We start from the raw sequence: 23,188 nt of genomic DNA on the forward strand, positions 1-23,188 counted from the left end.
GGGGGCAGTACTGGAAGGTGGGGACAGGCAGCTTGGTTTATAAGGTAACAGCAGAAGGCAGGCAGTAGGTGGTTAGGCCTTGAGAGTAACCTGTAAGGACTTTGGACCCAGGAGGACTCCTCACACCAGCTAGCTGCACGAGAGCATCGCCAGGGAGATGACCATAGAGTGAGACTTTGCTATGGACTGAAAGTGACAAGATAGCGAGCGACACTTTTCCTGGAACTCTTTGTGCTTGATTTGGGGACACAGAGCACCTACCTCAACATTTGCTTTAGTTTCTAAAAGCCTCTTAGATTCATCAGGCCCCGGCCTTAACTGAAAGAACACTTGATTTGGACATTTTGACCCTTCCAGAGAGATTCTTACACATACTTTATTGCACATCCAGCTGACCCCATTTGAGGTACTTTTATGCGCACTCTGGGCCCTGAGGGAATTTCTTTGATTTGTCCCCATCAAAATCCTGATGACTAGGTTTTGGGAAATACTGTCAACTCCTGGCCTTTGTTTGATCCTTGTGCACTTTGTGTCACTTCCTACTGGTGGATTTGTGAACTTCTGTCAAAGATGGGGCTTCCCCAGAGTCAAGGTCTACAGAGCAACTTCCTAAGATATACCAACTTCCAGGGGCCTGTCACAGACATTCAAGCTTTGTGGCTCAGTTGATGGGGTCAACATGGCCAGAACATGCCCCTTGATGGAGACCCACATCCTGGCCAGGCTTGCTTCCTCTTCATAGCTGCCTGTCTACCATTGCTGCTGGTTGTCAAAGTCTACACTTAACTCACAACATGTGCGAGGGGCCAGAGGAGTTGATCTGCTCTGCTTGGAATTCAGGGTATTGGAAAGACATATCAACACGTCTACGGTGTGCCATTTGTCTGCCCTTTTCCTTATGAATTAATTATAATATTTTTTTTTAATAACATGCTTAATACCAAAGAGGTTTCTAAGCGCGGACCAGGGATTCGGACCTGGGTTGCTCTGCATGGTCTTGCTTCCAAGACGAGCGCATTACCACTGAGCTATACTACCCGTGAGCAATGGCCATCTCCAGCCTGTCAGAAGCAGAGATCTTCTTAGGAGCCTCATCCGCAAGGGCATCAACTGACAGGTCCATTGACTATTTGGAAAAAGTATAAAAAAAAATAAGCAAAGAACAAACAAAATGCTAGAATATGTCAGAAGAGCAGCAATGACAGCTCACAAGTAGGCTCGATGTTATCAAAGGATTGCAGGCGTACAGTAGACACAAAAGCGGTTTATGCAAGCCCCCAGAGGGAGCCTTAACCTGAAAAGTAGAGGCTAAGGCAAAGAACAAACCCCTGGCTTCATGCCAACTGGTGCACAACGACCCGTGAAATGGCCAAGACTCCAAGTGAAAATTGCCAAAATGGTGCCAAAGTCTTGCAATATTCTGCAGAGTTTATGCACCACTCATATTATGGGAAGTGTTTTCAAAAACACAAATGGGCACCAGTGTCTCTTGCAGAACTCCGGAGAGGGCTCATGATAAGAGACAAGTAGATAAACCATGCCCAAAGCCAGAGAGTAGCTTGCCAACATGGTCCAGCAAAGCAATGCACCAGGGTGTGAGAGAAGGTGTTCCCAAAGTGGCCCGGCATACCTGGCATTTTGATGAAAAGAAGGAGTGTGTGTGGTGGCATAGTATTCAAGGTAAGGCGAGGCCCCCGCCATGCCAAGACAATCCATAAGAAGTTGTTCAAGACTCTTTGGTAGATAAACAGACATGCACGAGTTAAAATAACTTGTCTGCGCCTAAGATCCAAATGAATGAGGAGAAACATAGTAAGTGTTAAGCCCCAAATGGAGATTCCAGGTGAGAATCAGGTGCTTTCACCAGAGCTCTAGAGGGATATAGCTGATCTAGACCATAGGGGAGGTTCCAATGACACCTCTTTGCCTCGCGTAAGAGTAGCAGTGTTCACGCAATTAAGGCCAAATACTTATGAGGGGGTCAGGAGATACCAACCATAGGGTTATGCTTGAGGATAGTATTGAGAAAAGGAATATCCACACCAGGGATAGTGTAAACCTCCGATAGTACAGCAGATGTGTGAACTCGGAGAGAAGATCCAACTTCTAGGCGGAAGGAGCTTGTCCTCAGGGCTCTACATTAATGGGCTATTGTGGGGAAGAGGAATCAGACCCTAATCAGTGGGCTGCATCTATTCAAATATGTTGGCACCCACCCAGTCAGCAGGGACCACCATATTCAAGTTTTGGTGTCTTCTTCCAGGGCATTCAGAGTCAGAAGTGGATTCAGGCACACATTTGAAGACCAGTCCCAGAAACAGCCCTATTTTGATCCGGCTCTGCAGCTTTGGAACCCCGAGTCCACACAGCCACGTCCACATGTGGCAATATATGCATCGCACCCCCTGTCCCGATGGATCATCTGGATGTAGTACCCTACACTGGGTTTTGCATGTGGGTTCCCAGTAGGCTCACACCAAAGGATACAGAAGAGCTGCATTCCCTCAAATTATAAAAAGCTGCAACCAACCCATGGATCCTTACAGCCAGGAATGCAAGAATATTTACTGCGGCAGATCGACAAACTACATGACCCATGAAATGGAGGTTCAAAAAGTGTATATTCAAACACGGGTTGATTGCCTCGGGAGGATAGCTAAGGGGCAACACGCTCATCTTGACAACGCAGAGCAACACAGGTTCGATCTTCAGGTCTGCGCTTAGAAACCTCGGGGTATAAAGCGCATTATAAATTACCAATTATAATTATAATTGTGATAAATGCATGTAGGGCCTAGGGGTTAAAAAGTGGAAAATGCCCTCTGGGAATAACCTAAGCTAATAGTGTCAGGAGGAGTCAAACAATGTTGTGCCAGGATTTTCAGCAAAATGTTTCTATAATTGCTTGGTAAAAAGACAATATGTCTCTCTCCTTAAAGGGTACTTCCCCCGGGAATATTCAGTTTGTTCTCCCAACTACTGCTCAAGCCTCCTCCTTGGAATTCCTCTTTACTCCTTTCTTCCTCTACTTTGCTACCTGCACCCGCTGGGGTCTAGCCCACTTTTTCCAACCTACAGTTTCACCCACAATCTTCCCCATGTCTATCTGCCGACACCATGCTGGATGGCTTTCCATGCAAAACTGCTCCCTGTTCATGTTCCTTCTCAGAGTTTACAAAGCTATCACCGGTCTTTTCCTTTTAGATCTCTGTCTACTCCCCATTTTGTTACCTCCACTATCCCTCCGACTCTGTGTCTCCTCCTGCTTTGGCTCACCAATTATTCTCAACTTTGTGCTATTGTGCAGGGACCCTTCCCACGATTCCTCTGCCATCTGTAAATGTATTAATGTAAGTCAGTTCTGATCGAAATTGAAATCCCTGTTCGTCAAATAAATACCAATACACAAATAAAGAATCCAGTGAACAACATAGTTACACTGCATGTCCTCGCTGGCTAATTCAGAACTTTTTGTTTGTAGCCGGTTTCTTTTCAGACATTTCTGAACAGCTGGGTGTTGTAGCATAAGATTTTCAATTATCTTCAAATGTGATGGTATAAGCATGTGTACACCTCAAAGGAACGCATATTGTCTAGCTGTTAAGCACAAAATTACAAAGGATAGAGCAAGAAATACCAACAGACGTGTGCATTCCTAAAGATAGCAGTTATCCATGTTCAAGTCAAATTCAAAGACTTCCTTGTAATAGATGGTTTTTGAAGGTGGGACATTAATGCATATATTTATAAAAGCATCACATTGAAAAGACAAATGGGAAAATCTGCTCACATATATGTTTTTAAAATAAGTATTGATATCCTGCATTATCAATGTGTAGTACACATGCACAATTCATATCTTACCTTAAAAGAGTTTTATACACCATAACCTGCTAAACAAGCAAGACATGTATCATCAACTTTTGTGATGGGTCATGCAACACACACAGCCCCCTGTAAAGGAACCCATAACAACTGCACCCTCAGGAAAGGGTACAGTGCTCTGAAGTTCTAGCCGTAACAGCTATGCGCTATGCAGCAATCCGTTGCTATCAAATAGACATAGTCAAACACACAATACTACCCAGACAACACACAACTATTAAAGATAATGTTACAGTACTGGGCGTCTCTGCCACAGCAATTATTAGCCAAAAATGCAAAACTAGTTTCTTACTTTTACTCGTTACAGAAACACAGTATTCCATGCTCCACAATGCGCAGTGTGGTCACAGGAAGCGCACAGTGGATGTCATGTTCAATGTGGAGTAGAATTAAAATAATGCGTAAAATGCATGCCATCGAATTTTACACATCTGTAAAGAAAAGAGGGAGCCCATCCCTCATCGCATCTCCGTTGGCTTCTGGAGAAGCACGACCTACTGCCATTTAGGATCGGTGGAAAATCACTGTCCCTGCTGACTATCACTCCCAAGCCCATCCGAGGTACCTGCTTGCTGTAAGCTGCTTGTTTTTTTGTGTGAAGAAACAGCCTTATTCCGACGGCTGCCCGACGCTCCATAATATGCAGCCTTTAATTTCACATTGCCATGAATTTCCGCATGCAGCTCAAGAAAATGGCTGCTGCACTGTTGTTTACTGGTTGCTAAGCAACCTGCGTCCTGAAGCAGCTCGCCTGATTGGCTGCTGCATTGCATTTGTTTCACCAAGCTCCACTTGAAGGCGTGAGCCGGCCTCCTTCCGAAAGGCCCTCTTCTTAAAGCCCAGGCCTGTCTGTGCCTGTCCGGGTCAGAAGGGCCTGAGGGCCATGTCTCTCTGCCTCCTACCCCACTACGTCTTCCCTATCATCCAAGGGGCTGTGTGAGCTGTCTCACACCTACACTACTGTGAAGGACGACTGTGCCATGTTTGACTGATAATATAGGCCTAGGTTAAGACCTACCCAGAGATCACTCATTCGAGTAACTTATCTAGTGCTCCCATTGCCTACCACCTATAGCACTTGTCGTGCCAGAGGCTGTCTATTAACCCTGCATGTGCAATATCAAGGTAATTTCGCTATTTCTGCCGGTCTAAAAATGACAGTATAGTGAATGCCTTCTACGAAATCTGAATTGATGCACTGTATCGTTGACATCTAGGTACATTACTGTCTAGGAATCACTGATTTAATGCCTACAGCGGCATCATAAGCTCCACTGTGTTAACATCGTCCGCTCCATGAACTAAGTCTCAACGTTATCTCTGACCCTTACTGCGCTAGCACGAACCAAATTGAACTACGGCTGTCCATATTGATTAATTCCCGGCCTAGATCTATAGTTGGCTACCTTATAATCGGCCTTTTGTATACCATCGTTATGATATGTCGTACCATGCCTGTACTATTGCTTTATTGAATGTAACACTAAATGCCAGCCGAACCTTGCTGTACTAAACATTTAGCATAATTAGAGGTGACAAAACTGTCTCATTACTATTAAATCATGCACCTGAAAGCCTTTTGGATTTTAACCATAACGACTGCAACTTGTGCCCTCAACTTGCTTATACAAAAAAACCTCTCCACTGACTCCCAAGACTCTACCTTTGCCAATCACACTAGATAACATAACAATTATCACAATTATCAGAACTACTCCCACTAGCACCCAACCACACCCCCACTCAGATCAGATTAGACCCACTTATTTCTTACCTCCACTGTTCTCCAATGGATTCACCAGTTTGCCAATAGACCCAAGCCTAATCACCCTTGCCCTACTAGCATTAGGAATCAAAGGTTAGGATCCATGCTCACACACTTGCCCTCACCTACCCTCTCTAAATGTAATTTACCGATTGCATCAACTTCTTCAATAATGACCTTACATGCTAAACCTAAATCTAAGACCAAGGCCAAAACTGGACAGACCATCATCTTATCTTAGCTCAGACCCAGTAGCACTAGTTGAGCTCTATAACTATACACTCAACCAGGCTATTGACAAAATTGCCCCTAGCAAATTACGTAAAGAGAAACCTCAAGCTCATCTTAACTCCTGGTTTACTCCCAGTCTCAAAGCCACCCGAAATGAAAAAAGGCAGGCAGAAACACTTTGGAAAAATAACCCTACTACCAAGAATAAGGGGACACTTACTAGAATATCCAAGAGATAGAAACTAGGAATCTATCAAACAAAAAGAGACACCTTCAATGATCGAATCACCAAAGCCAATTCCAGCACAAGGGAACTCTTTACCATCTCAAGAGAATTGGAATCTCCTGATACCCCTATGGATACCTGGATTAAAAACAAAACTTGGTGTACTAACATCCAAGATGCTTTATGCAACAAAATCTCGATGCTACAAGAAGAAAATGCAACAAAAAAAGTTACCCTCTTACCTAATGACCTAAAGAGTCCAGAATCTTCACACGGTCACAAGCAGCAAATCGATGAATTCCACTTTTCCCCTGTCACTATTCCAGAAGTGGAAAATATCATCTCCTCACTTAAACCGTCCAGCGGCATAGGGGATTCTTGCCCAGCGACCACTATCAAAGAGGCAGCAAGGGAACTAGCTCCTTTCATTGCCAGGCTAATCAACTCCTCTTTCAACACAAGCACAGTCCCTAATAATTTTAAAGAGGCTTGGGTTCTCCCTCTCTTAAAAAAACGAATTTAGATCCTACCATCCCCACTAATTACAGGCCAATTACTACAGTCCCCTTTTTACTAAAAATACTAGACAAGGCAGCTTACCTCCAGATTCAGTCTTATCTGGAAACTAATAACCTGCTAGGTCTCCGGCAATCAGGATTCAGGCCACGACATGGAACTGAAACGGCACTCATTGATTTAAAAAAACAAATGGATGCGCTGAAGGACATGGGGGAACTAGCCATCATCCTCCTCCTCTTAGACCTGTATGTGGCTTTTGATTTAGTAGTTCACCAGGTCCTCTGCAATCATCTGACGTCTGCCGCCCATTTTTCCAAGGAGGCCACTGCCTGAATCCAATCCTTCTTAGACAACTGATCTATGAGCGTCTTCTCCTCTACTGACTCAGCAGACCCAGTTCCCGTAACTTGTGGAGGACCGCAGGGCTCCTGTGTCTCACCCACCATGTATAACATTTTTACTAAGCCCTTGTTTGACGACCTTGTCAATCTGGGTGTCTCCTACACTAATTATGCAGATGACACCCAGATTCTCATTCCAATCACAGGTGATTACAATACAGAAGTGGCACAGATTAACAAAATCTACCTTGTCATAAAAGCCTGGATGGCTACACATGGGATTTGTCTCAATGACGACAAGACGGAGCTCCTGCTCATTGGCTCCCCTACTAAACTTAACAAACTTAGCAACCAATTGATGATATTCATCATTGACAGATTAAACATGAATCTCTCTAAAGAGGTAAAAACCTTAGGCTTCTACCTAGATTCGGCACTGAATCTGAACAAACAAGTTAATGCAACAGCCTCAGCCACTAGCTACACATGTAAACTTATTAACGCATGTAAACCATTTTTATCCACTGACAGTTGCATTAATCTAGCCAGAGCTCTTATTCTGTCTAAACTAGACTACTGTAATACACTGTATGTAGGGTCTAGCAAACAGAACATTAGCAAACTGCAAACTCTACAAAATAACACCCTCGGGACAGCAGTAAGCTTCCCTAGAATGCAACATATCTCCAATGCCAGGCGCTCTGCCAAACGGCTGGCCATCAAAGATAGAATTCATTTCAAAGCCCTCAACCTGACTTTTAAATGCCTGTCCAACTTGGCTACCAAATACCTGGTGGGCAAATCTACCAAGCATGCCTCTGTACGTCCCATCAGGTCCCTTCACGCATACTGTCTTAATGTTCCTAACTTTAAACTAAAGAAAGCAGGGGGAAGCAGCTCCCCAGTCCTTGCGGCGCAACTTTGGAACTCTATGCCCGCAGCCTTAAGATCCACTCCTACACACTACACTTTCAGAAAAGAAACTAAAACGTGGCTCTTCTCACTGGATTGCTAAGAAACGTTACCACCTAGCACTATGCACCAACTTCTTTGACGGCTGTAAAATGTATATCACCCTGTATGTCTGTATGTCAATACTCTGTCAATTGTATTGTTAAATCAAGCCCTTGTGTTTGCCCCCACTGTATATACTTTGTTCTCTGTGTAAAATGCCAAATAACCTTGCAAAGCGCCCAGGGTACCTTTTGGGTTAGGTGTGCTATATAAGTGAAATAAACAAACACACACGATTTTTACTCTGCTCCACCTTTTCTTTCTTTTGTATGGTGGAGAGGGGGCATGGAATAGAATTACCATTTCTGCCGCCCCATCCTTTCCGCCAAACAAATGTCCAAGAATGAATGCCCTCATGGCATTTTCAAATTCTGTGGATTCCTATGAAATGCTGCATGCCAGGCGTAAATGGCAGGCGGCATTTACACAGTTTGCAATGCAAACTGCAAAATTAAGGTGTAAAGGTGTTTTTGCCTGCTTTTTCGACCTGCTTTTTGCACTGGACAGTTCAAAGAAATACAATGGCATGGAATGTACAAGTGCAAATGCAACAGGTCCCCTTTGTTTAATTTACGTTTTGAAGGAAAATGACCTCCTTTGTGTTTAAATATCTATGTGATTTGTGATGGCTGAAGCCATCCAGAGACCACTCTATTCTATTTGCTAGACAAATTATCTTAGCTTGATTTGGGGACACAGAGCACCTACCTCAACATTTGCTTTAGTTTCTAAAAGCCTCTTAGATTCATCAGGCCCCGGCCTTAACTGAAAGAACACTTGCTTTGGACATTTTGACCCTTCCAGAGAGACCCTTACACATACTTTATTGCACATCCAGCTGACCCCATTTGAGGTACTTTTACGCGCACTCTGGGCCCTGAGGGAATTTCTTTGATTTGTCCCCAACACAATCCTGATGACTAGGTTTTGGGAAATACTGTCAACTCCTGGCCTTTGCTTGATCCTTGTGCACTTTGTGTCACTTCCTACTGGTGGATTTCTGAATTTCTGTCAAAGATTGGGCTTCCCCAGAGTCAAGGTCTACAGAGCAACTTCCTAAGATATACCAACTTCCAGGGGCCTGTCACAGACATTCAAGCTTTGTGACTCAGTTGATGGGGTCAACATGGCCAGAACATGCCCCTTGATGGAGACCCACATCCTGGCCAGGCCTGCTTCCTCTTCATAGCTGCCTGTCTACCATTGCTGCTGGTTGTCAAAGTCTACACTTAACTCACAACATGTGCGAGGGGCCAGAGGAGTTGATCTGCTCTGCTTGGAATTCAGGGTATTGGAAAGACATATCAACACGTCTACGGGGTGCCATTTGTCTGCCCTTTTCCTTATGAATTAATTATAATAGTTTTTTTAATAACATGCTTAATACCAAAGAGGTTTCTAAGCGCGGACCAGGGATTCGGACCTGGGTTGCTCTGCATGGTCTTGCTTCCAAGACGAGCGCATTACCACGGAGCTATACTACCCGTGAGCAATGGCCATCTCCAGCCTGTCAGAAGCAGAGATCTTCTTAGGAGCCTCATCCGCAAGGGCATCAACTGACAGGTCCATTGACTATTTGGAAAAAGTATAAAAAAAATAAGCAAAGAACAAACAAAATGCTAGAATATGTCAGAAGAGCAGCAATGACAGTTCACAAGTAGGCTCGATGTTATCAAAGGATTGCAGGCATACAGTAGACACAAAAGCGGTTTATGCAAGCCCCCAGAGGGAGCCTTAACCTGAAAAGTAGAGGCTAAGGCAAAGAACAAACCCCTGGCTTCATGCCAACTGGTGCACAACGACCCGTGAAATGGCCAAGACTCCAAGTGAAAATTGCCGAAATGGTGCCAAAGTCTTGCAATATTCTGCAGAGTTTATGCACCACTCATATTATGGGAAGTGTTTTCAAAAACACAAATGGGCACCAGTGTCTCTTGCAGAACTCCGGAGAGGGCTCATGATAAGAGACAAGTAGATAAACCATGCCCAAAGCCAGAGAGTAGCTTGCCAACATGGCCCAGCAAAGCAATGCACCAGGGTGTGAGAGAAGGTGTTCCCAAAGTGACCCGGCATACCTGGCATTTTGATGAAAAGAAGGAGTGTGTGTGGTGGCATAGTATTCAAGCTAAGGCGAGGCCCCCGCCATGCCAAGACAATCCATAAGAAGTTGTTCAAGACTCTTTGGTAGATAAACAGACATGCACGAGTTAAAATAACTAGTCTGTGCCTAAGATCCAAATGAATGAGGAGAAACATAGTAAGTGTTAAGCCCCAAATGGAGATTCCAGGTGAGAATCAGGTGCTTTCACCAGAGATCTAGAGGGATATAGCTGATATAGAGCATAGGGGAGGTTCCAATGACACCTCTTTGCCTCGCGTAAGAGTAGCAGTGTTCACGCAATTAAGACCAAATACTTATGAGGGGGTCAGGAGATACCAACCATAGGGTTATGCTTGAGGATAGTATTGAGAAAAGGAATATCCACACCAGGGATAGTGTAAACCTCCGATAGTACAGCAGATGTGTGAACTCGGAGAGAAGATCCAACTTCTAGGCGGAAGGAGCTTGTCCTCAGGGCTCTACATTAATGGGCTATTGTGGGGAAGAGGAATCAGACCCTAATCAGTGGGTTGCATCTATTCAAATATGTTGGCACCCACCCAGTCAGCAGGGACCACCATATTCAAGGTTTGGTGGCTTCTTCCAGGGCATTCAGAGTCAGAAGTGGATTCAGGCACACATTTGAAGACCAGTCCCAGAAACAGCCCTATTTTGATCCGGCTCTGCAGCTTTGGAACCCCGAGTCCACACAGCCACGTCCACATGTGGCAATATATGCATCGCACCCCCTATCCCGATGGAGCATCTGGATGTAGTACCCTACACTGGGTTTTGCATGTGGGTTCCCAGTAGGCTCACACCAAAGGATACAGAAGAGCTGCATTCCCTCAAATTATAAAAAGCTGCAACCAACCCATGGATCCTTACAGCCAGGAATGCAAGAATATTTACTGCGGCAGATCGACAACCTACATGACCCATGAAATGGAGGTTCAAAGAGTGTATATTCAAACACGGGTTGATTGCCTCGGGAGGATAGCTAAGGGGCAACACGCTCATCTTGACAACGCAGAGCAACACAGGTTCGATCTTCAGGTCCGTGCTTAGAAACCTTGGGGTATAAAGCGCATTATAAATAACCAATTATAATTATAATTGTGATAAATGCATGTAGGGCCTAGGGGTTAAAAAGTGGAAAATGCCCTCTGGGAATAACCTAAGCTAATAGTGTCAGGAGGAGTCAAACAATGTTGTGCCAGGATTCTCAGCAAAATGTTTCTATAATTGCTTGGTAAAATCACAATATGTCTCTCTCCTTAAAGGGTACTTCCCCCGGGAATATTCAGTTTGTTCTCCCAACTACTGCTCAAGCCTCCTCCTTGGAATTCCTCTTTACTCCTCTCTTCCTCTACTTTGCTACCTGCACCCGCTGGGGTCTAGCCCACTTTTTCCGACCTACAGTTTCACCCACAATCTTCCCCATGTCTATCTACCGACACCATGCTGGATGGCTTTCCATGCAAAACTGCTCCCTGTTCATGTTCCTTCTCAGAGTTTACAAAGCTATCACCGGTCTTTTCCTTTTAGATCTCTGTCTACTCCCCATTTTGTTACCTCCACTATCCCTCCGACTCTGTGTCTCCTCCTGCTTTGGCTCACCAATTATTCTCAACTTTGTGCTATTGTGCAGGGACCCTTCCCACGATTCCTCTGCCATCTGTAAATGTATTAATGTAAGTCAGTTCTGATCGAAATTGAAATCCCTGTTCGTCAAATAAATACCAATACACAAATAAAGAATCCAGTGAACAACATAGTTACACTGCATGTCCTCGCTGGCTAATTCAGAACTTTTTGTTTGTAGCCGGTTTCTTTTCAGACATTTCTGAACAGCTGGGTGTTGTAGCATAAGATTTTCAATTATCTTCAAATGTGATGGTATAAGCATGTGTACACCTCAAAGGAACGCATATTGTCTAGCTGTTAAGCACAAAATTACAAAGGATAGAGCAAGAAATACCAACAGACGTGTGCATTCCTAAAGATAGCAGTTATCCATGTTCAAGTCAAATTCAAAGACTTCCTTGTAATAGATGGTTTTTGAAGGTGGGACATTAATGCATATATTTATAAAAGCATCACATTGAAAAGACAAATGGGAAAATCTGCTCACATATATATGTTTTTAAAATAAGTATTGATATCCTGCATTATCAATGTGTAGTACACATGCACAATTCATATCTTACCTTAAAAGAGTTTCATACACCATAACCTGCTAAACAAGCAAGACATGTATCATCAACTTTTGTGATGGGTCATGCAACACACACAGCCCCCTGTAAAGGAACCCATAACAACTGCACCCTCAGGAAAGGGTACAGTGCTCTGAAGTTCTAGCCGTAACAGCTATGCGCTATGCAGCAATCCGTTGCTATCAAATAGACATAGTCAAACACACAATACTACCCAGACAACACACAACTATTAAAGATAATGTTACAGTACTGGGCGTCTCTGCCACAGCAATTATTAGCCAAAAATGCAAAACTAGTTTCTTACTTTTACTCGTTACAGAAACACAGTATTCCATGCTCCACAATGCGCAGTGTGGTCACAGGAAGCGCACAGTGGATGTCATGTTCAATGTGGAGTAGAATTAAAATAATGCGTAAAATGCATGCCATCGAATTTTACACATCTGTAAAGAAAAGAGGGAGCCCATCCCTCATCGCATCTGCGTTGGCTTCTGGAGAAGCACGACCTACTGCCATTTAGGATCGGTGGAAAATCACTGTCCCTGCTGACTATCACTCCCAAGCCCATCCGAGGTACCTGCTTGCTGTAAGCTGCTTGTTTTTTTGTGTGAAGAAACAGCCTTATTCCGACGGCTGCCCGACGCTCCATAATATGCAGCCTTTAATTTCACATTGCCATGAATTTCCGCATGCAGCTCAAGAAAATGGCTGCTGCACTGTTGTTTACTGGTTGCTAAGCAACCTGCGTCCTGAAGCAGCTCGCCTGATTGGCTGCTGCATTGCATTTGTTTCACCAAGCTCCACTTGAAGGCGTGAGCCGGCCTCCTTCCGAAAGGCCCTCTTCTTAAAGCCCAGGCCTGTCTGTGCCTGTCTGGGTCAGAAGGGCCTCAGGGCCATGTCTCTCTGCCTCCTACCCCACTACGTCTTCCCTATCATCCAAGGGGCTGTGTGAGCTGTCTCACACCTACACTACTGTGAAGGACGACTGTGCCATGTTTGACTGATAATATAGGCCTAGGTTAAGACCTACCCAGAGATCACTCATTCGAGTAACTTATCTAGTGCTCCCATTGCCTACCACCTATAGCACTTGTCGTGCCAGAGGCTGTCTATTAACCCTGCATGTGCAATATCAAGGTAATTTCGCTATTTCTGCCGGTCTAAAAATGACAGTATAGTGAATGCCTTCTACGAAATCTGAATTCATGCACTGTATCGTTGACATCTAGGTACGTTACTGTCTAGGAATCACTGATTTAATGCCTACAGCGGCATCATAAGCTCCACTGTGTTAACATCGTCCGCTCCATGAACTAAGTCTCAACGTTATCTCTGACCCTTACTGCGCTAGCACGAACCAAATTGAACTACGGCTGTCCATATTGATTAATTCCCAGCCTAGATCTATAGTTGGCTACCTTATAATCGGCCTTTTGTATACCATCGTTATGATATGTCGTACCATGCCTGTACTATTGCTTTATTGAATGTAACACTAAATGCCAGCCGAACTTTGCTGTACTAAACATTTAGCATAATTAGAGGTGACAAAACTGTCTCATTACTATTAAATCATGCACCTGAAAGCCTTTTGGATTTTAACCATAACGACTGCAACTTGTGCCCTCAACTTGCTTCTACAAAAAAACCTCTCCACTGACTCCAAGACTCTACCTTTGCCAATCACACTAGATAACATAACAATTATCACAATTATCAGAACTACTCCCACTAGCACCCAACCACACCCCCACTCAGATCAGATTAGACCCACTTATTTCTTACCTCCACTGTTTTCCAATGGATTCACCAGTTTGCCAATAGACCCAAGCCTAATAACCCTTGTCCTACTAGCATTAGGAATCAAAGGTTAGGATCCATGCTCACACACTTGCCCTCACCTACCCCCTCTAAATGTAATTTACCGATTGCATCAACTTCTTCAATAATGACCTTACATGCTAAACCTAAATCTAAGACCAAGGCCAAAACTGGACAGACCAGTATCTTATCTTAGCTCAGACCCAGTAGCACTAGTTGAGCTCTATAACTATACACTCAACCAGGCTATTGACAAAATTGCCCCTAGCAAATTACGTAAAGAGAAACCTCAAGCTCATCTTAACTCCTGGTTTACTCCCAGTCTCAAAGCCACCCGAAATGAAAAAAGGCAGGCAGAAACACTTTGGAAAAATAACCCTACTACCAAGAATAAGGAGACACTTACTAGAATATCCAAGAGATAGAAATTAGGAATCTATCAAACAAAAAGAGACACCTTCAATGATCGAATCACCAAAGCCAATTCCAGCACAAGGGAACTCTTTACCATCTCAAGAGAATTGGAATCTCCTGATACCCCTATGGATACCTGGATTAAAAACAAAACTTGGTGTACTAACATCCAAGATGCTTTATGCAACAAAATCTCGATGCTACAAGAAGAAAATGCAACAAAAGAAGTTACCCTCTTACCTAATGACCTAAAGAGTCCAGAATCTTCACACGCTCACAAGCAGCAAATCGATGAATTCCACTTTTCCCCTGTCACTATACCAGAAGTGGAAAATATCATCTCCTCACTTAAACCGTCCAGCGGCATAGGGGATTCTTGCCCAGCGACCACTATCAAAGAGGCAGCTAGGGAACTAGCTCCTTTCATTGCCAGGCTAATCAACTCCTCTTTCAACACAAGCACAGTCCCTAATAATTTTAAAGAGGCTTGGGTTCTCCCTCTCTTAAAAAAAACGAATTTAGATCCTACCATCCCCACTAATTACAGGCCAATTACTACGGTCCCCTTTTTACTAAAAATACTAGACAAGGCAGCTTACCTCCAGATTCAGTCTTATCTGGAAACTAATAACCTGCTAGGTCTCCGGCAATCAGGATTCAGGCCAAGACATGGAACTGAAACGGCACTCATTGATTTAAAAAAACAAATGGATGCGCTGAAGGACATGGGGGAACTAGCCATCATCCTCCTCCTCTTAGACCTGTATGTGGCTTTTGATTTAGTAGTTCACCAGGTCCTCTGCAATCATCTGACGTCTGCCGCCCATTTTTCCAAGGAGGCCACTGCCTGAATCCAATCCTTCTTAGACAACTGATCTATGAGCGTCTTCTCCTCTACTGACTCAGCAGACCCAGTTCCCGTAACTTGTGGAGGACCGCAGGGCTCCTGTGTCTCACCCACCATGTATAACATTTTTACTAAGCCCTTGTTTGACGACCTTGTCAATCTGGGTGTCTCCTACACTAATTATGCAGATGACACCCAGATTCTCATTCCAATCACAGGTGATTACAATACAGACGTGGCACAGATTAACAAAATCTACCTTGTCATAAAAGCCTGGATGGCTACACATGGGATTTGTCTCAATGACGACAAGACGGAGCTCCTGCTCATTGGCTCCCCTACTAAACTTAACAAACTTAGCAACCAATTGATGATATTCATCATTGACAGATTAAACATGAATCTCTCTAAAGAGGTAAAAACCTTAGGCTTCTACCTAGATTCGGCACTGAATCTGAACAAACAAGTTAATGCAACAGCCTCGGCCACTAGCTACACATGTAAACTTATTAACGCATGTAAACCATTTTTATCCACTGACAGTTGCATTAATCTAGCCAGAGCTCTTATTCTGTCTAAACTAGACTAGTGTAGTACACTGTATGTAGGGTCTAGCAAACAGAACATTAGCAAACTGCAAACTCTACAAAATAACACCCTCGGGACAGCAGTAAGCTTCCCTAGAATGCAACATATCTCCAATGCCAGGCGCTCCGCCAAACGGCTGGCCATCAAAGATAGAATTAATTTCAAAGCCCTCAACCTGACTTTTAAATGCCTGTCCAACTTGGCTACCAAATACCTGGTGGGCAAATCTACCAAGCATGCCTCTGTACGTCCCATCAGGTCCCTTCACGCAACTGTCTTAATGTTCCTAACTTTAAACTAATGAAAGCAGGGGGAAGCAGCTCCCCAGTCCTTGCTGCGCAACTTTGGAACTCTATGCCCGCAGCCTTAAGATCCACTCCTACACACTACACTTTCAGAAAAGTAACTAAAACGTGGCTCTTCTCACTGGATTGCTAAGAAACGTTACCACCTAGCACTATGCACCAACTTCTTTGACGGCTGTAAAATGTATATCACCCTGTATGTCTGTGTGTCAATACTCTGTCAATTGTATTGTTAAATCAAGCCCTTGTGTTTGCCCCCACTGTAAATACTTTGTTCTCTGTGTAAAATGCCAAATAACCTTGCAAAGCGCCCAGGGTACCTTTTGGGTTAGGTGTGCTATATAAGTGAAATAAACAAACACACACGATTTTTACTCTGCTCCACCTTTTCTTTCTTTTGTATGGTGGAGAGGGGGCATGGAATAGAATTACCATTTCTGCCGCCCCATCCTTTCCGCCAAACAAATGTCCAAGAATGAATGCCCTCATGGCATTTTCAAATTCTGTGGATTCCTATGAAATGCTGCATGCCAGGCGTAAATGGCAGGCGGCATTTACACAGTTTGCAATGCAAACTGCAAAATTAAGGTGTAAAGGTGTTTTTGCCTGCTTTTTCGACCTGCTTTTTGCACTGGACAGTTCAAAGAAATACAATGGCATGGAATGTACAAGTGCAAATGCAACAGGTCCCCTTTGTTTAATTTACGTTTTGAAGGAAAATGACCTCCTTTGTGTTTAAATATCTATGTGATTTGTGATGGCTGAAGCCATCCAGAGACCACTCTATTCTATTTGCTAGACAAATTATCTGGGGGAGTGCATTTTGCCCTCGCATGAAAATGTGTTGCATAATTGCCAGAAGCCGTGCTGCTGCTGGAGGGGGGTCAGTGGAGTGTCAGTGCTGGGGTACAAGTACTGAACAGTGAACATTTGACACAACCACAAAATCTGAAAGATGATTTGTGCCACGCAAACGCATGCAACCAAAGCAGGAAAGCAAATCTCCGGGTCTACTCAACCTAGCGTATGTTTTTACTTAGATTCTCTAATGTACTGTGCGCTTTTAATCTGGCTCAACAATCTACAAATTCGTAACCATGGTTGCTCATTATCCCCAACCAGCAGAGTCAGTGGCGAAAGATCATGGGAGTTGTAGTCCAAAACATCTGTGGGGCCACATAGCGAGTAACCATGTCATTAAGGTTTTAATGTTTCTCAGAGGATGTTGTTGAGAGCTTTCATTGACTTGGCATTACTTCTCTTTATTGTGATAGATACTGGCTGGATTTGACCCCATCGGACATCATGTGGAATATGTCAGACACAGGTTGGGCGAAGTCTGCCTGGACTGGTATTTATGCAACATGGATTCAAGGCTCCTGCGTCTTTGTCCATAGGATGCCACGTTTTGACACAGAATCAATCCTAGATGTAAGTATAGCAAACCATCAAAACTTAAACACAGAACTCTTAAGAATGCTCTGTATAGACTGACAGATATTATAGTGTAATAGTATGGTGCATTTGGCATATTGTCGGCGGTGAACATGCATACAGGAAACTTTGGAGATGTCCCGGTGGGCCTCTACCCTATGGTCTCCTCTGCTTCTCTTACCCTCCTCTTCCAGTCACAAACCTGTCTCCTTCATGTATCCTCATTCCCCACATGCAATGAAAGCAAAGACTTTGTTGTGATTCTTCCTGTATGTTATTCCCCAATTTGCACTAATGATTTAAATAATGTTTTATTTATTTAGTGTATTTTTTATAATGCATCTAATACCGTACCTGAGTTCGGTTTCTAAGCGCTGATACATGATTCGAACCTCTGTTGCTCTGCATGGTCTTGCTTCCAAGACCAGCGTGTTGCACCTGTGCTATCCTCTGTTCGCAGTTTTGTTATGTTTAACACATTTCTAAAATCTATATATGGACACATGTGCTTTAACATTTCCTTTCTGGACCCATTTTCAAAAACGTTCTTGGACAAGGAACCCCAGCCTCTGCTTTGTGGGGTTTGGCTTTCTCGCCTGGTGTAATCTGCTGCCGCTTTGAAAAACATTTCCAGGGCCACATTTTGTTCCCACTCCATACCCTGCAAATTGCACTTTGCAAAACGCATGATAGTAACAAATAAGAGATACTTCTGCACAGGGAAAGGAGAGATTATCTCCAGATGGCCTCTGGACCCTAATTGAGTAGCTGATGTCACAGCCATTTTATCCTTGCATCCAAATACTGAAGCTGAACGAATTGCTACATTTGCTTCAATGTTAAAAACATTCCAATGTTAGAGTGAGTGTTCAGAAAATGGGTTTTGGGCGCTATACAAGAACAATAAATAAATATGCTTGAATCACTAACATATTTCTCAAACATAAATGGGTAATTTTGTTTTTTTTTCAAAACGGAATGAAAACGCAAAAAGTAAAACACAGATGAAATAACCTTTACACTTCGGCAGGATTTACAATGGATTCCTACGGAATCCGCCTGCTTTTAACAGGTGGTTAAGTCAGGCAGATTCCATAGGAATCCATGGGTTTTTTTGCTAGCATGAAGATGCATGCTGGTGGAAAACCATGGTGCTATTTAAAGGTGGAGCAGGCATGCACAACCGAAATGTATATCCTGTTCATTGCCTTTGCTCTGCCTCCCAATAGCAACAAAGTCCCCTGTAGCAAAAATGCAAGACTTATAGAGCATCCGTCTCGGTTTAACATTTTGCTTTTACTATCCAGGGGTTTAGAAAAAGACCCTGAAAGATCTGTGGCCGTTCTTCTGTTCCCATAATGCTCTTTGATTTTATGCACAGCATTCTAGAACCCTGACTGGATCTATTTGTCCCCATCCCCCTTTCTCATAGAGGCATTTTGAAAAGTGTACAGTAGGAGTGTAACCTACTGTCCAGTTTGGAATGATAGCCTTCTATTAGACAATAATATGCCTGGTTATAGTAGATTTTGATGCTGTGCTTTGCTCAGTAAGAATAGTGTAACGTTCCTATTACTAGTGCAATTTATACTGGAAGTGATCATTAGAAATAAACATGTACAAACAATAAAAAGCCAGTTTACAGCATTGGTATTATTAAATAATGTCCTTTTTTATTAGCTGCTTTTGCAAATAAACCCAACTCTGTCCCGCTCAAAATATCTGGCTTGTTTTTTTGGTTGTGCAGCTGTCTGAAACATCTGGGGTTCTCTAGCAAACTCGCACCGGACGAGACTCTCCCCCACATAGAAAGAGACAGAGTGAGGAGAGGAAACACGAGCACAAAGAGAGAGAGAGTGACAGCACCAAATCCCCTTATGATACTTGGTGTATAGCTAGTGATATATATGAAAGGCTAAATTGAGGCACGCTTTGCTGGCTCCACATGGCACCCACCTTTCTTGGAACTACATCCTTCTTCTACCACACTGAGGGAAGAACACCTTGATAAAGTGCCTAGAACGCCTAGGTGTTTGCTCATAAATCTCCATCGTCATGTGTTGCGTGCAGCTCCATCCTTTTAGGAAAACTGGCTCTCAGCACAGGGAGTACCAGGAGCTCCACTCCTGACCACCTTTGCTCTGCAAGGCAGCATGGCAACCTGCTTGCTGTCCTTCCTTTCTGCATTCCCTGTTACATTGTATCTAGAAGCCTGGGGCAGTTTGGAACCCTTGAAAGTCCCCATGTGCCCTGAGGAAGCACTGTTGGACCTTCAAGAGAAACATCCAACGGGGGAGGGTATCTTCTTCTGGTACCTGTGCCGGACTTGGCAAATCCGAGCCAAACCGTTGTTCCTGGGTAAGAATGAAGGCAGGTTAAAACGCCTGCTGCAGCATTCTACATTAACAACCTAAACAGGATTAATGGGATGGGGTATAGATGGTGGGCAAAAGAAATGTGAACGGAGGAAACCCCAGTAAAAAACAACCCAAATATGGGAATGACGCACGCAGCATTGCGTGAACGATTATCTGATGGTGAGGTAGCCTGGGCTTTTTTGATTTGTAATAAATAAAATTATGCGGGTTATCCATTTCTGAAAGGGTGGTCTGCTCATAAGATATCCCCGCCATTTCAAAAAGCTTCATGCCAAAAGCCTAGTGCACACATGTGCTGCATCAGTCTTCTTACATCTGCAGCATCATCTCTTCGTGGCGCAACGTGCAATCAAAGGTCACGTGTGCCCTGACAGCTGCCTGTCCACCCTGTCCCTGAAAACAGCGGCTGCATTCAACTTCTGCACCTCTAATGCAAAACATCATAACTGTGGCCCTATCACACTGGTTCGGAGGAAATTCTAAGAATAAGCCATACCTGGTTTTGTTACGTTGACTGATAATAGCTCATGTAATAGAGAAAGAGGGCACCACCCTTTTTCATGGTATATAGTGAGATTTACATACATACATTGTAAGTATTCTGTTAACTCAGTAAAACAAAGAAACCAAGGAACCCTTTCTAAGTGGTTGCATGCTAACAAAATAGTCTAAGACTACATTTTTGTGCACAAAGTTCTTAACAATATTACATCAACATATTCCTCAAGCTTGTGGTCAGATGCTTTAATGTGATCACCAAAGAGTGATGGTTTATGGTCATTTCATCTAAAACCATTTCATCTAATGCGATTCCATCGAAATGTTTCCATCTAAAGAATTTCCATCTAATGCATTTTCTTTTTCATTTTTTTTCCTTCTTATTTTGGGGGGGTCCCCCCACAAACCCCTGTTTCTTACCCTTTAAAAAACACCTGAACAAAAATGAACCCTTTACCCCCCAAAAACATGCATTAGGTGGACATTTTTTAGATTGAAAAATTTCAATGGAATGGGTTTAGATGAATTGACTAGATACCAAGAGTGATGTATGAGGAAACAGACTAAATATCAGCAATGCATTTGGCACTACAAGCTCATCAGGGCAACGCTTTGAAAAAAATAAATAAAAAACACCCATAAAAGTACTGTGAAACAAAACCCTCTAGGACATCATATTATTGGAATATACAGAATTCACAGTTACTAAACATACCTTATGTCCAGGCATACAAGTCCCATCTAAAAAGAGAGTACCAAAAGATATTCCATCAAATCCAGATAGAACACAGCAACTCAATGAGATAGAGAAAATAGTAGTACCTTCAGCACTCTTTTTTGTTATATGTGGAGTGAAGACCGGTCTGAAAAAATAAGACTATAACATCATTTCTGATGTTTGTTAATCTGCTTAGAATCACATGCTGTGCATAGGTCCGACATCCAGTGGTCACTGCGGAGTATTGCATTTTGTTTTTCGTAGTCGAAAAGGGGACGTCGACAAGGCGTGTCTGAAACACTATCCCTATAGTGACGTGCGTTGTACCCACAATCCCTCACGCGTCGAGGTCCCTCAGATTGTTTTTTTCCGCCCAGCTACTGGTCGCCTTTACGCGGAGCTCCTCGAGAGACATTGCAGATTTCATCTCCTCGACCTTTGGTCGTTTTCTTATTAATATATAATACATAGATCCCTCCCTCGACGCAGTTGTGAAGCTGTTTCTCCGCCGAGCAAGATCTTCGACGGAGGGGACGAGCGGAGGAGATCCTTCGGCGTTGCCGAACACGTGGCCTGGCCTCACAGGCCAAATACAGTAGGGAGAGTGGGGTCGTGGGACATCTCTTGTTTCCTTTCTGAGAATGCCTTTCCCTTTCCCCTTCCTTTCCCTTGGGGTCGTTATCACGATTTACTGCCTCAGCTATGGAGAGGACACCCTTTAGGTTTTGCACGCGTTGCAAGGGCAAGTTCACTTGGAAGGACAAGCATTCACGGTGTAACCGCTGCTTGCCCCTCGATCACAAGGAGGAGGGTTGCACGGCTTGTCTGCTTCTTAAGCCAAAGACTCTAAAAGACCGTAGGGTCAAGAGGTGGGCGGCCTACGCTATGTCGAAGGCCGATTCCTCACCCGCCGCTGCTTCCACCGACAGTGACGAGGAACGTGATAACACGACCTCCGCTACGGAAGTCGTAGACCCCCCTAAAGAGCGCTCGCGCTCTTCGTCGTCTGTCCCCGGCCCCGACGGGCTCGGCTCACGCCCTGCTTATGGGGATGAACACCCCGGCGACACTGACGCACACGATACCACCCATAAGCACACAACCCACGGCTCTTCTTCGTCGAAGACGAAGAAAGCATCAGTGCCCAAGGAGACGCAGGTTCCACCGGCGGCCTCCTCGGACCGTTCAGGTTCGAAGCCCCTCTCGCAACCGCAGCCGCGACCAGCGACTGGGCTTTCGGCAAATAAGGGCGTCGCCCCCAAACCATCGGCCGGCGCGCACCAGCAGAGAGCGCACGCCGCCAGAGAACGATCGACACCCGTAACGTCGAAACCACAGCCCTCCTCTGACAAACTAGTCGCAGAGAGCTTGGCGAGGATCGTTGTAGCCGACGCCCAGAAGCGTACGCCGAAAGACAAGGGGCTCTAATTCAAACAAAGGACGGCCTCGTCTTCCCCTCCAACGAGAGGGTCCAAAACATGCTGTTTCAGATCCCTCAATATGTGGCCGGTCGAGAGGTGACGGTACGCAAAGCAATGCGCTTGCTAGGAATGATGGCGTCGTGTATTTATTTGGTACCTCACGCGCGCCTGCGCATGCGCCCAATGCAAGAGTGGCTCAACAGCCAGTGGTGTCAGGCCAGCGGACTATGGGACGATCTAGTGGTGGTCTCGCAGGCCTTGGTTCTCTCGCTACGGTGGTGGACAAAGGAAAACCTGGTCAGAGGGAAACCCTTTGCCACACCCGCGGCGGAAGCCACTCTAACCACAGACGCATCCCTCACAGGATGGGGGGCTCACCTATCCCATCAGACTGCTCACGGAGTGTGGACTCCGAACGTAGCATCCAAACACATAAATCTACTGGAGCTACTAGCTGTGTTCA

At 44.3% G+C, this 23,188-nt stretch overlaps 1 protein-coding gene across 5 annotated transcripts in view; it reads left to right on the top strand.

Annotated features, from left to right (window-relative positions):
• Nucleotides 1-23,188, top strand: part of LOC138569309 (acyl-coenzyme A synthetase ACSM3, mitochondrial-like) — a 770,966-nt gene that overhangs the window by 316,007 nt on the left and 431,771 nt on the right. For all 5 annotated transcript variants that reach the window (XM_069647172.1, XM_069647174.1, XM_069647173.1 and 2 more), the window contains one exon: nucleotides 17,551-17,707. In XM_069647172.1, the coding sequence (XP_069503273.1) occupies nucleotides 17,551-17,707 (157 nt within the window). The remainder of the gene's footprint in view (nucleotides 1-17,550; nucleotides 17,708-23,188) is intronic.

This window comes from Ambystoma mexicanum, chromosome 2q, assembly GCF_040938575.1.
Source record: "Ambystoma mexicanum isolate Mex_15411 chromosome 2q, UKY_AmexF1_1, whole genome shotgun sequence".
Taxonomy (NCBI): Eukaryota; Metazoa; Chordata; class Amphibia; order Caudata; family Ambystomatidae; genus Ambystoma; species Ambystoma mexicanum.